General features: G+C 43.7%; 2 protein-coding genes across 2 annotated transcripts; both read right to left on the reverse strand.

Moving 5' to 3' along the window:
* Positions 1–3,750: 3,750 nt before the first annotated feature.
* LOC133412432 (gap junction delta-2 protein-like) lies at positions 3,751–6,313 on the reverse strand. The gene is made up of 2 exons (XM_061695615.1): positions 6,169–6,313; positions 3,751–5,849 (listed from the first exon to the last, which is right to left on the reverse strand). The coding sequence occupies exons 1-2, from the start codon at positions 6,237–6,239 to the stop codon at positions 4,967–4,969; spliced, it is 954 nt and encodes a 317-aa protein (XP_061551599.1). The 5' UTR covers positions 6,240–6,313; the 3' UTR covers positions 3,751–4,966.
* Positions 6,314–9,103: 2,790 nt separating this feature from the next.
* LOC133412431 (actin, alpha cardiac muscle 1) lies at positions 9,104–13,330 on the reverse strand. The gene is made up of 7 exons (XM_061695614.1): positions 13,296–13,330; positions 12,894–13,032; positions 12,221–12,545; positions 11,314–11,475; positions 11,047–11,238; positions 10,438–10,619; positions 9,104–9,308 (listed from the first exon to the last, which is right to left on the reverse strand). The coding sequence occupies exons 2-7, from the start codon at positions 13,020–13,022 to the stop codon at positions 9,165–9,167; spliced, it is 1,134 nt and encodes a 377-aa protein (XP_061551598.1). The 5' UTR covers positions 13,023–13,032; positions 13,296–13,330; the 3' UTR covers positions 9,104–9,164.

Genomic DNA, 13,330 nt, shown 5'->3' on the forward strand with positions numbered 1-13,330 from the left:
ATGCTGACTTACAGATTCCATCGATGTTTCGGAGCAAATATATTCATGAAGCTATAGATTTACATCGGGGTGAATTGGGTTGTAGAGCCAGTAAGCCGTGTTCAGATCCACATCCGTGTACGATAGTCACATCCCCACAACATGCATGTGTGCATGCAAATCCTCTCTTTTGTCTGTGTAGAAATTCAAATACGTGCCCTGCACACCCCACACGCTTTCCTTTGTGAACATTCGGGATTAAGAACGTTCCCAGCTGCGAGTGCACGTGTCCGACACGCAGACGTGTGCTATACGACATGTTTAATCTTTAATCAAGCGGGCTGAACGCCACATTGTAAGGTGGGATCCGACGGAATTGCTGGCCTTGCTCCCGAAATAGCTCCTACTACGGTGCGCTATGCTGCACTTGTCATGGCGGCTCAACTGCTGCCGAGGTGATTACGCTCACATGAGGTACACCTGAACAATCCACTACAATAGAAGTACATTCATGCTACCTTCAGAAATTGTGTCACTGTGCGTGTATAGTTTTATTATCTATAAATTCTATGTTAAAACGTGTCTGTTAATAAAAGTGTAAGTTCTCAGCGACTTTCCCAACACCCTGTAGTAATGTTTATTATTGTAGATTTACAGTATTACAAGTGGTGTAGAACTGTACTGCGGCAGACCAACAGCTGTTCCCAGTGGAATCGAACACTATCCATTCCTGAAAGATGCGCACATTTGTTTGGATTTGTGACTGAAAATTCCCATCGGGAAAAAAAAATACAAACTGTACAGGCAGTTGGTTTTTTTTAAGCAACATTAAGATTAGCATCATAAAGTGTATGAATAAATCAACCGAATGACAGCAAAACACTCAACACCCAACCCTAACAACAAGGTGAACACGATTCAAGTCACGGATGTGCCTATCATTCTTAACGTGTAAAATCCGAAAACAAAATGTTGTTTAAAAAAAAAAAAAGTTAAAATATATTCATCCATCCATCCATTTTCTGTACCGCTTTATCCTCACAAGGATCACGGGTTTGCTGGAGCCTATCCCAGCTATCTTCGGGCGAGAGGCGGGGCACACCCCGAACTGGTCGCCAGCCAATCGCAGGGCACATATAAACAAGCAACCATTCGCGCACACATTCACACCTAAGGGCAATTTAGTCTTCAATCAACCGACTATGCATGTTTTGGGGATGTGGGAGGAAACCGGAGTGCCCGGAGAAAACCCAGGCAGGCACGGGGAGAACATGCAAACTCCACACAGGCGGGGCCGGGGATTTGAACCAAGGTCCTCAGAACTGTGAGGCAGATGTGCTAACCAGTCGCCCACTATATTTATATGTATACAAAAAAACTAAACTTTATTTGGGGTTAATGAGGCACTTTAAATGGTGGCAGATGTGTGCTGACTCGTGTTTAACATGAGTTTAAATGTGATTGGTTGTACTGTAGATCACATTAATTGAAAAAGTTTTAACATTGTTTTACCTTGGTATCATTTTTTTTATATCACAAAAAACCTGCTGTATGAACCAGGGTGTGTAGACATTTTATATTCAGGCTGATATCTCAAAATGATACAGAAGTACGATTTGTGCAATTTGGTTACATGGTGGATGTGATCATATTGTGTAAGTGTACCTAATGTTCAGGTAATCATGAGAGTGCGACGTTCAGATACTCTGCTGAGTCCTGCGTGATGTAAAAAAGAAAAGAAAAGCACGGCAGCGTGGACGATCGCATTGCACCACAGCCCAATTATTTCCGTCGTCACTTTTCCTGACGTTCGAGAGGCGAGCGGATAAAAAGGTGTCAAGGCGTTTTTTTTCTTCTTCTTTCTTTCTTTTTCTTTAGTTTTACTTTGCTTCAAGTTGAGGGAGTCCCGGCTGAGCTGAAGACGGATGCTCCACCGCCACTTCTTTGAGCTGCAGGTCGATTTCTCCTGACTTTGCGGAGTCACGCCTCGGCCTTCGCACGTCACCTGCAATGGCCTCCTGCGAGTATCCTTTTTTTTTTTTTTTTTTTTTTTCGAAAACAAATCTCTCTCTCAGCCCTTCCTGTGTTTTTCCTCTTCTGGTTCTCTCCTGACCTTCAGGGAGTGCACTTCCTCCTCATCAATCCCGCCTCGTTCCTGGTGAGCAGACGAAAAATGGCCTCCCTGTCTTTCCTGTGCTGCACGTGGAGCAGAGGAGGTGAAATTCCACAAACACACACTCACTAGGCACTTTAATAGGGTCACCGCCACAACCCCTTTTCTGTAGTCAAATGCAGTATTTCTGTAAATGCGCAACAGCAGATACAAGTAGGTGTCTGCTAAAGGGGAGACTTCTGTTAGTTGAAATTCATTTAAAAAAAAATTTTTTTTTAATATTATTGCAATAAATGTTAACTGTAAGTGCAATATTATTTAGAATATTTAAAAATATAGTTCTTTTAAAAATATATATCAGATAAGTAAGTGTAGTAAAAGTAAGTCATTTTAGAGTCATTAAAAAATATTACATAATGAATGCGAATAATTTTTTTTTAAAAATCATAAAAATAATATATTCAACAATAAAAAAATATTATATTAACATCTATACAATAAAAGTTTTAGAATAATATTGAAACATGTTACTGGTACAGTGTTTTGTTTTCTTTTAGAATAATGTAAAACTTGTATACAATTTGTTTTTTAAAAAACAGTATAATAATTTTATAAATATAAAAGTGTATTATACAATATGGTATAGTATATATTCATATAAAATAGTATATTAAAATTAAAACATCTTATTGATTTATTATTATTATTGTTATTGTTGTGTTTTATGTTGGAACTTTTTACTTTGTCCTACTCCTCTTTAAAGTGTAAACTGTGCCAAATGATAAAATATATTGACGCTTTTTTCAGTGTTTCTATTTTATATAAATCTTATATAGTCCTCCACAAACTGAGTTGAGGTTGTGAAAACCTTTTGTTGTTTTTTAAAAAATATAAAATATTGTTACCAGTGTATTACTATATATGTCACATAAAACAAACTAAATTATGAAGTCTAAGTCAGTGAAAGTATTATCGAGGAATGCAACGATAAATCACAAATAATTTGCGTAGTCAACACGGACCGACACAACATTGCGGAGTGGCCACACTGTCTCCACATAATGTACCATCATTAATACGCTGTCCAATTCATCCGACATACTGTTTCCTCGCTTCGGTAGGTGCTGCTGTTTTGGTTAGCAACCGAGTTCAAATGGGTTCGGTTAACTCTTCGATGTCCGCGTGTGAACAGTCGGCCTCTGTCAGCTGAGGTCATTAATGTTTCCTACCCTGATGGGACAAGCGAGTCACTACTTGAGGGCGGCATTTATTTAACTTAAGTGTAATAAGTAAAGGAAATTGGGGCACGACATCTATTTGAAGAAATACGATACCCAAAAGTATGATGCAGCAATTAACATTACGTTAATGAATACCTCCTTCATAGTGTCAATCAAAACTGACTTGTCACCCTTTTAAAGGAAGATCTTTGATATTGGATCTCGTTCGAGTACGCAGGTGTACCTAATGTTGTGTCCGCTGTATGTAATATCGACTTCATGCATCAGTGATGCGGCACCTAACGTGTAAAAAGGTGTGTCCCGCAGTGGAGCGGGCGTGGCTACAGTCACTGCAGCACACACACGCACGCGCACACACACAGACACGCACACACGAGTACAGTAAGAGCGTCAGCACACTTGTACATGAATCCCACTTTTTATTTGCTCGTCATTCCTTATTGTAATGTTTTTTTGGTTACATTTTCAAACCTTTCTTTGAAAAACAAAGCAAAATTGTAGCACCAGAGCAGTTTTATTTTTTTTAATATTTTTTTTGGGGGGGGATACAAAATTTCAAGTTGTGCTATTTTTCATATTTGGAGCTGTTTGATTAATAGGAGGATTTTTTTTCAAAGACTTCATTTCTTAATTTCTCGCAGTTGAAATAGAGCAGTTCGTATGCATTTTTTTTTTAATTCATTGAAATCACAATAAATGCATTGAACTCATCAGCTTCTCATTGATGGTGAATGTTTTATATATATATATATATATATATATATATATGTTTTTAATTTATTTATATATGTATACATTTATATCATGTCTATATACAAGTATGGCACTTGATTACACATAAAGAAAAGAAGCAAAAAATAATAAAGATCTGTGGGCGCTTTGGTGTGTCCTACAAAAACAAAAACAAAAAAACGTTAAGGTAAAGTCACAGACGTTAGCGTTTGCAGCGACAGTTGATATAAGAAAGCAATGGAGCGGCTGTTAAGTTTTAAGGTCAAGTGGTGTGACACAGGCAACAAAAATACTGACATATGTATGTGTTGATATATAGAGAGCGATATGTATATGTTTATATTTGTGTCCTTTTGATGGTGCTACTTAACTACAGGTGGAAATTTGAAATGAAAACAAATCAAAGAAGCCCGTTTTTGGATCAAGCTTTCAGGTGTTTACCTCCTTTTAGTGCATTTTCAAGGGGAATTGGTCACATCATGAGGAATAGGTACAGCTAACGCCTTTATACATGACGTGGTCATTATTATGGTTTTCAGAGTTTTTGCTTGCTGCCAGCGTCACTCATAAATATACTCTTCTGTTAATTCCTCCCTAAAAAGTCTATCATTGTAAAGGGTAGGTGTACCTAATGAATTGTCCAGTGTGTGTAGTAGTGAACACATGGTTGCTCTTATGGAGTACAAACTGAAAAAGTTGCATCAGTGGAATAATAATCAGAAAAAAGCAAGCCAGCACAGGCGTAATCCAAGCCCAAAACACATGGGAAGAAAAGGGAAATGGAACTTGCCCACTGTTGAAAAGTCATGACACGGATTCAGGCGTGCGTAATAGTCCAAAGTTCCGAACGCGTAAGGAGGGATGGTGGGGCAGGGAGGGGGTGCGGGGGGGGCTCTCCTCTTTAGACATAAGCCGAGTCGCTGGATTGCGTGCGCCCGAAATTGGGCACGCTCATCCGCGGCAGGTCCTTGTTCCGGATCTCGTAGATGGACTTCCGGCGGGCCTGCACGCCGCGCACCGCCGTCTTGATCTTGCGCCAGCCCAGGTGGTTGAGCTCGGCCAGGTTGAGCACCACGCAGAAGCCGCTGACGGCAAACATGAAGACCAGGAACACCGTCTTCTCCGTGGGCCGCGACACGTAGCACTCGACGTCCTTGATGCACGGGTAGCGGTCGCACTCGTACACCGAGGGCACGTTGAAGCCGTACAGGAAGTACTGACCCACCAGGAAGCCGATCTCCAGCGCGTTGCGGAACACCACCTGGATGATGTAGAAACGCGAGATGCCCTCCTGGCGCCTCATTTTGGACTTTGTAGTTCTGGCGGCCGCCGAGTTGGGCATCTCCTTCACCTCCAGGCAGTCTGCCTCGGCCTCTTTGGTGGAGTTGTCGGTGTTCTGCAGCACCACGCCATTCACCACCGTGTTCTTGATCTTCTTGGCGGAATCGTCGCCCCCGCCGCCGCCGCCGATCCCGCTGCGCTTCAGCAGCGAGTCCGGCTCCTTATCCAGCGTCAGGTAGACGGTGGAGTAGCGGCGCTCCTTCTGCTTGGCCGACTGGTGCACCGAGTAGGTGATGAAGCACAGGCTGGGCGTGCACACCATGATGATCTGGAAGACCCAGTAGCGGATGTGCGAGATGGGGAACGCCTTGTCGTAGCACGCCTGGTTGCAGCCCGGCTGCAGCGTGTTGCACACGAACATGGTCTGCTCATCATCGTACACCGTCTCCCCGACGATGGCCACGATCAGGATGCGGAAGATCACCACCACCGTCAGCAGGATCCTTTTTCAACAAGGAGAAAAAAAACAAAACAAGTGAAAACAAGTGAACTCGTTTCAAAAGGGACAACAGGCGGGTGCTGAGTGTGTTTTCCGTGCGGGAGCTGTCCGGTTCTGAAGCGCTTTTCTTCCTTACCGTCTAGTCTAATTCAACATGGAAAGGGCAAACCACAACACGCACACGACAACGAGAAAAGGGGTACAGACAGGTTCCTGTGGAACGGGAGTGGGGGTTTCACAAGACAGAAGCTGGGGGACTGTGGACCATGCTAAAGACGATCCTGGAGGCTGCTGCGTTTCTCTTCTCCTTCTTCTCGCCTTACCTTCCGATCATAGTAGAGTGCTGCTGGACAGCAGCCTCCAGGAGCCTCTCTAGTATAGTCCATTCCCCCATTTCTGAGCATCCGGAGGAGCAGAAGAGGGCACAAGTGGTGGTAGTGGTGCTGGTCCAGCAGTCCTTACACCTTCACCCCCCCCCCCCCCCCCACCCGGAAAAAAAGATTTAAAAAAAAAAAAAAAGAGCAACCTCTCTCCTTTTTTTTTTTTCTTGCTTTACTTTCCCCCGAAAAAGAGTCCGAGCCTTGCGTCAGAGCGCATCCCGCCGCGCCGAGCGTCTCTTTGTCTGCCTGCGCGCTCCCACCGCCACACCGCCGCCGCCACGTTGACCCCCGTCATGTGGGGGGTGGGGCTGGGGCGTCGGATGCTGGTGGATGACTTGTAAGTCCTCCTGTGTGCGCACGGTCCTCACATCAGGTGCCCGCATGGAGGGGAGCTCGTGCTGAATGTCTTTGCCGGCGTTAATCCACCTTTAAATACTGCCCCCACCTCCTCCTCTTCCTCCCTGCTCCTCCTCCTCACGCACACACACGCACGGCGCTTCTGGTTTGGAGTAATTCACTTCACTTGAATGTAGGATGCAATTGATGCACAGGGCAAGCACAGGGGCCATTTTATTGATTCCTCAATTACTCAAGTCATTTTCTTATTGTCACAATATAAATACAAATTCCAATGTGCTCGATTAAATTTTTTTAAATTTTTTATTTATGCCTGCGTTGGTTCCCACTCACAAAGGTCCAAGTTATCCACAAAGGTTAAATTGACGCAACTTGAATCTTCTTGTGTTGAATTTGTTGCGTTTTCCCCAAAATCTTAAAGGTCCCATTCCATCAAAATCCATTTTTTTTGACCGCTTTATGCATAATTAGGTCTAAATGTGGTCTGTGACGTGATTTAAATTTGACATCTATGCGGTTTGTCGGGAATGCGACAGCCTTTGAACACCAAAATGTAGTTTGGCCAATTAATATTCAAGTACCTGCCCACTTCACTGTTGGTACACGCACACTCATCTCAGGAAAAATGAATGATTGTGACAACACGGCTGCGTCATGTGCAAAATTTTGGATGACCTGTCTAACTCAGACGAGTTGAGGAAGAAATTGCTTCAATTTATTTTGGGGAAAATGTCTCAGCATTTCGAAACCAGAATTGTTCGGGTCCATTTCGTGGAGGCTGACGTAAACATAAGCTTTCACATGCCGGGCCAAGCCATGTCAATACAGAATATAAAAGCATATACGTGTTGTGTTTTACAACAATACTTATGAAATATTTATAATGTATAATGTGATTGGATGAAATAGCGAAGCTTGCAGTCATTGTTGTCAAAATGTGCGCGAGCGATATACGTCACGCGCCGGTTATGCTGACCAAATGGGAACGCAAAACCAACCTCGCCAAATATCCAACTCTGTGAACGCTTTGCCGAGATATCGCTAACGGCCAATCAGAGCGAAGATGTTTTCCATATTTAAAATTAGGGGATGAGTGAGCCAATCAGAGCAAATCTTATTTACATGTCGAATATTTATGAGAAATCCGGCCATATCAAATGCAAGGTAAAAAAACAAAAACAAAAAAAAAACAACTGGCTTCTGAACGGGCATCCTGGGCATTTTCAACCTAAATTATCTTGCGAACCTGACAAAATGACATCAAAGATTATTGAAAAAAATAATAATAATAAAATAAAATAAATGGATTTAGGCCAAACGTTTTACACAAGTACCACCTTAAAAATCAAGTAACAACAGACTGCACCTAAATATAGGCAAGTAAAACAACGTTACTTAATGATTCAATTCAAATGTATTGTACATAAAAGTTAAATATAAATTGCACCTGCATAAAAACAAACAGATTAAATGCAAATGTACTCTACTTAAACTTAGGCGGCGATTCTTTTGTGTACCACTAGAGGGAGCCAGCATACAACTATGGATACGCCTACCACACTTTGAGCATCACTGAGTTAGGCAATTATGGTATTCGGCTAACAATATGTATTTTATATTTAATACAGAGCAGTGATGTCACCTGGAATAGACTTCAGCTCACCCACGAGCCGAATAAAAAGTACTGTATAAAATAGATGGAAGGATACCAAGAGGAAGGGGAAAGTAAAATTAAGAGATTACAGTTGTAATTTTATGAAAGTAAATTCATAATTTTCCGTTTGATATACACTTGTGAGGCTGCTTCAGGTTCAACTACGTGTCAAAATTACTGGTTATTCATAATATGGCTGCAAATACCGATTGATTAAACTTACAATTATTGTTGATTACGATTCAGATACTGGTTTGGTTCGAAAATAGGGGGAAAATGTTGATTAATTATTTTTCCAAAGTTTCTTATTTTGATTCAACAACGATAAGCAGCCTGCTTTCATGGAGGACTACAGAAATCAGAGAATATTTCCCGTTGAGAGGCTAAATCTGAGGATTAGGACAATTCTAAATTAATGGCACTAAATGATTCATCGATGAGCAAAATAGTTTTTGATTAATTTGATGACTGACTAGTTGTCAATTAATTATCACACCTGTAAGAATGACAACATTCTTTTTTGTTTGGTTTGACCATCAATGTACCAAAAGGGATTAGGGTCACATGACCACCTGTGTTTTCCCTCAATGAAACGGTGGCGAGGTGGCTTATCCTCTCCGCTCACCGTAATCTTTTCTAATTCAAATCTTTAATAACCTTGACTCGTCAATCACGGGAACAAATGACACTTTTTTTTTTTTTTTTTTTTTTTTAAATCCGGTTTTAATTTAAGAGCAGCTCACCTTGTATTAGCCAGTCTCATTTTTCTGACTTAAACTGCCCAAGCGATTCTGTAAAAAAAGACAAAGAGGGGCGTGTTGCGAGTCCCGGGTTCTTGTTTATTTATAAAGCTATACATCTGTAAATTGTAAACAAATGGTTGGATGGTAGCAAATGAATTGCTGCTGTGGAAGGAAAGGGGGCCGGCCTAGAAGCACTTCCTGTGGACGATGGAGGGTCCCGCCTCGTCGTACTCCTGCTTGCTGATCCACATCTGCTGGAAGGTGGACAGAGAGGCCAGGATGGAGCCTCCGATCCACACGGAGTACTTCCTCTCAGGGGGGGCGATGATCTGAACACGAGCAAAAAAGCGTTACCGTAGTTCGACATCGTCATGAGAATTTAGTCAGATTTGTTTCCCCACATTTTCCCCCAGTGTGTATTTACAGCATGACCCAAAGAGCAGCATGGCCACCATCTTTATGATGTTTGAGTAAGAAAACAGACTAATATGTAGTTGTAGGTGGTAAATTGACCAATTATCAACATGTATTGCAAAAAAAAAATATATATAGTTTTTTTTACTGCGTGTCAGCCATTTTTTGTGGAATGTGGTTTGGCAAGTTTGTAAATGAATGTTAGGAAAAGAGTATGCACATTCCTAACCCTTGTGATATCCATCCATTTTCAACACCGCTTATCCTGGTTAGGGTTGCGGGGCGCTGGAGCCTATTCCAGCTGACTTGGGGCGAAAGGCGGACTACACCCTGAACTGGTCGCCAGTCGGTCGCAGGGCACATGCAGACACGGGCAACCATTCACACCGTCACTGAGTGGAAACGGAAGCCACGCTGCCCGCACCAAAGTCAGGCGAGTGTACCACTACACCATCAGTGACCCTTGTGATATATGGTTGATATTGTTTTACATGCATTATGTGGCTGAATATAGCCTTTTTATTACAGATGTCGGCCATATTTGAAGTGTTTGTCTGAGTGTACATTCTAGGGTTTGGGATTGTCCACATTCCTTCTTGCACAGTCGTTCTTGCGCGAAAATAGTACCGTTATCGACGTGATGTTTATTTAGAATTGGGTTGCTAAATATAGCATTTTAACTGCCTTGTGTCGGCCATCTTTGTGGAGTGTGGTTTGGCTAGCTTGGAAATGAATGTAAGGCAAAGATGCCGATTTCTTATGCTTGTGATGTATTGTTGATATTGTCTTACATACATTTTGTGGCTGATTATAGCATTTTTAGCGCAGGAGTCAGCCATATTTGTCGTCTGTGTCTGCATTCTAGCATTCGTACATCTGGCATTGAGCATGTTAGCCATCTTTGTGGAATGCGTTGTAGCAGAATGTTTTGGTTTGAGGTCATACTTTAAAATTTTGCTCAGTCATTTTTGTAGGAAAATAGTCCAGCTATCAAATAATGTGAGGTTTAACTTTCGTCCAATTCCCTACTAAAATCGTAGCTACCTTGATCTTCATGGTGCTGGGGGCCAGAGCGGTGATCTCCTTCTGCATGCGGTCAGCGATACCGGGGTACATGGTGGTGCCACCCGACAGGACATTGTTGGCGTACAGGTCCTTCCTGATGTCGATGTCGCACTTCATGATGCTGTTGTAGGTGGTCTCGTGAATGCCGGCCGACTCCATGCCTGCGCAAAAGCGCGCACACAATGGGTGGGGCGGGGAGGGGTGGGGGTTAGCTCAGCTGTGTTTCTGCCCCACGACCCAAACTCGACAATGGAACTGACACCGCTGTCATCTGCAGTAACAGGCGCCAAGGCAGACGACTTCCCACAACAGTTGACAGCAACAAATGTGAGCAATATGCAGCTGCTTTAAATAAGACGCAGGGAATGGGGGGGGGGGGCTGAACTGCAACTTCCAGTTGGCCGTTGGCAAAACGCAGCCAGCAGTAAACACTTCGGGATCAAGTTTTCCTTTATGCAAGAAAGGCTGTATGGCTGATGTCCAGTGAAAAGCATGTACGGTATCCGCAAATACAAGACAGTTGGCATCTATTATATCTTGGATAAGGCACTTATTTGTTTAACGTGGACTAGACGGCTTTCTACGCACCGATGAAAGAGGGCTGGAAGAGGGTCTCCGGGCAGCGGAAGCGCTCGTTGCCGATGGTGATGACCTGACCGTCGGGCAGCTCGTAGCTCTTCTCCAGGGACGAGGAGGAGGCGGCGGTGGCCATCTCGTTCTCAAAGTCCAGCGCCACGTAGCACAGCTTCTCCTTGATGTCACGCACGATCTCACGCTCGGCTGCAGAAGACGAGATGTTAGCGTTTGTGAAGCGGAACAAAAGAAAAAAAGTTTCGGGATTGGATTGAGGCGTACCTGTCGTGACAAAGGAGTAGCCGCGCTCGGTCAGGATCTTCATGAGGTAATCGGTGAGGTCGCGGCCGGCCAAGTCCAGACGCATGATGGCGTGGGGGAGAGCGTAACCCTCGTATATGGGCACGTTGTGTGTCACACCGTCGCCGGAGTCCAGCACGATACCTGACAATCAAATCATGGCTTCATTAGTCCCGCTCTGGCCCCCAATCATTCAGCACAGCTGACCAAGCAAGTGGCATGACTTACGAGGTGTCGATCATTTGTTGCACACTTGTTTGGCCCACTCATCGCGGGCACAGCCCCGTACTCTCGTAAAAAAAAAATCGAAACGATAACTTTTTGTGTTATAGTAACACGTTTCTGGGGTAACAAGGTAACAAACCCAAACAACGTAACAATTTCAAAATTAGCTCAGGATAACAACTGAAAAGTTACACTTAACTATGTGTGTGTGGTTTTTTTCTTTCAGATTAAACAATATTTTTCAACAACAGAAGTTGCTAGTTTTTCAGTTGGCAAAAGACAACGTCAGTCGTTCTTGTAACCCGACAACATCAAACATTTCTCTTAAATAAGCCTGCAGAATGTCTTGCTTCTCCGAATTTGGTCCATCATGGTGATTAATGCTCCCTGGTCCATGTTACGACTGTCCCTGTTTGTTGTGCCTTATACAGTAAATCCCTAAGGTCTTAATCAGTGAATGAAGATCTCAGCTGTTGTTGCGTCATGGTTTCATCCGTTGGAGATTGTAAAATGTAGTGAGGCTATTTTGACAAAGCAAGGACTAGAAAGTATGGATATCTGTTTTCAAATGTTGTCAGAAAAATCAATACTCAAGTACCAGATACCTGAAAATCGAACTAAGTATTTGTGCTTGGTCACTTCCTATTCAGTGTCGGCAACGTACCGGTGGTACGACCGGAGGCGTACAGGGACAGCACGGCCTGGATGGCCACGTACATGGCGGGCACGTTGAAGGTCTCGAACATGATCTGGGTCATCTTCTCGCGGTTGGCCTTGGGGTTGAGGGGCGCCTCGGTCAGCAGGGTTGGGTGCTCCTCGGGGGCCACGCGCAGCTCGTTGTAGAAGGTGTGGTGCCAGATCTTCTCCATGTCGTCCCAGTTGGTGATGATGCCGTGCTCGATCGGGTACTTCAGGGTCAGGATGCCCCTCTTGCTCTGAGCTTCGTCGCCCACGTAGGAGTCCTTTTGGCCCATGCCCACCATGACGCCCTGAGAGAGAACGGAGCAGACGGGACTCGGTTATGAGATGGCGGCTATACGGGACAAAATAGTCCCTTTAATCTGAAGGGTTTGGGGTTACCCCTAACCCTAGCCTAACTCTAAGCCTCTGGAGTCTCGTGTATCATTCAATTGGTTGTTTTAGTAAATTCTTCATCATGTCTAATGTTAATTAGTCAAAACAGGCTATTGAAAAATTCCAGATCGTAACCACAACTGAGTGAGTTCTCTCTTGGCCCTTGTATCAATTCTCAACAAAGATTCCTCAAAATCTTTTTTTTCTTTTTTTTAATCGAACCGAATTGTCGCCGCAATCGTGGAAACTTCGGCATCATTTACCTGGTGACGAGGGCGGCCAACAATGGACGGGAAGACGGCACGAGGCGCGTCATCCCCGGCGAACCCGGCCTTCACCAGACCGGACCCGTTGTCGCACACGAGGGCGGTCGTTTCGTCGTCGTCACACATGGCGTCACCTCTGCAGCACACACAGATAAGCGGGATTAAAAAACGGATGGTTAGGATTCTGTCATTTAGGACTTCGCTTTCCACGTGACCTCTCCGGATGGATTACCATCTACACGCTATTAGTAGCAAATCTTCAAACTACAGCAAAATGTCAGACCATTGATGAAATGACAAGGTTCCACTTAAACAATTGACATGGTAGAGGGTGAAAAATCAAGTCCCGAGTCCATCTTCTTGGTATAAATCCTCACTTCTACGAGTTCCTGTACTCACCGGATCAGCACCTTGGGACCTTGGGACTTTGGGAG

The sequence above is a fragment of the Phycodurus eques genome, chromosome 14 (assembly GCF_024500275.1).
Source record: "Phycodurus eques isolate BA_2022a chromosome 14, UOR_Pequ_1.1, whole genome shotgun sequence".
NCBI lineage: Eukaryota > Metazoa > Chordata > Actinopteri > Syngnathiformes > Syngnathidae > Phycodurus > Phycodurus eques.

Coding starts and splice junctions, on each gene's coding strand:
- LOC133412432 (XM_061695615.1), bottom strand. CDS start 6,239: ATGGGGGAATGGACTATACTAGAGAGGCTCCTGGAGGCTGCTGTCCAG. Junction 5,850..6,168: donor CACTCTACTATGATCGGAAG/GTAAGGCGAGAA, acceptor TTGTTGAAAAAG/GATCCTGCTGACGGTGGTGG.
- LOC133412431 (XM_061695614.1), bottom strand. CDS start 13,022: ATGTGTGACGACGACGAAACGACCGCCCTCGTGTGCGACAACGGGTCC. Junction 11,476..12,220: donor CGCCTCCGGTCGTACCACCG/GTACGTTGCCGA, acceptor TTTGATTGTCAG/GTATCGTGCTGGACTCCGGC. Junction 9,309..10,437: donor CCAGCACCATGAAGATCAAG/GTAGCTACGATT, acceptor GCTCGTGTTCAG/ATCATCGCCCCCCCTGAGAG.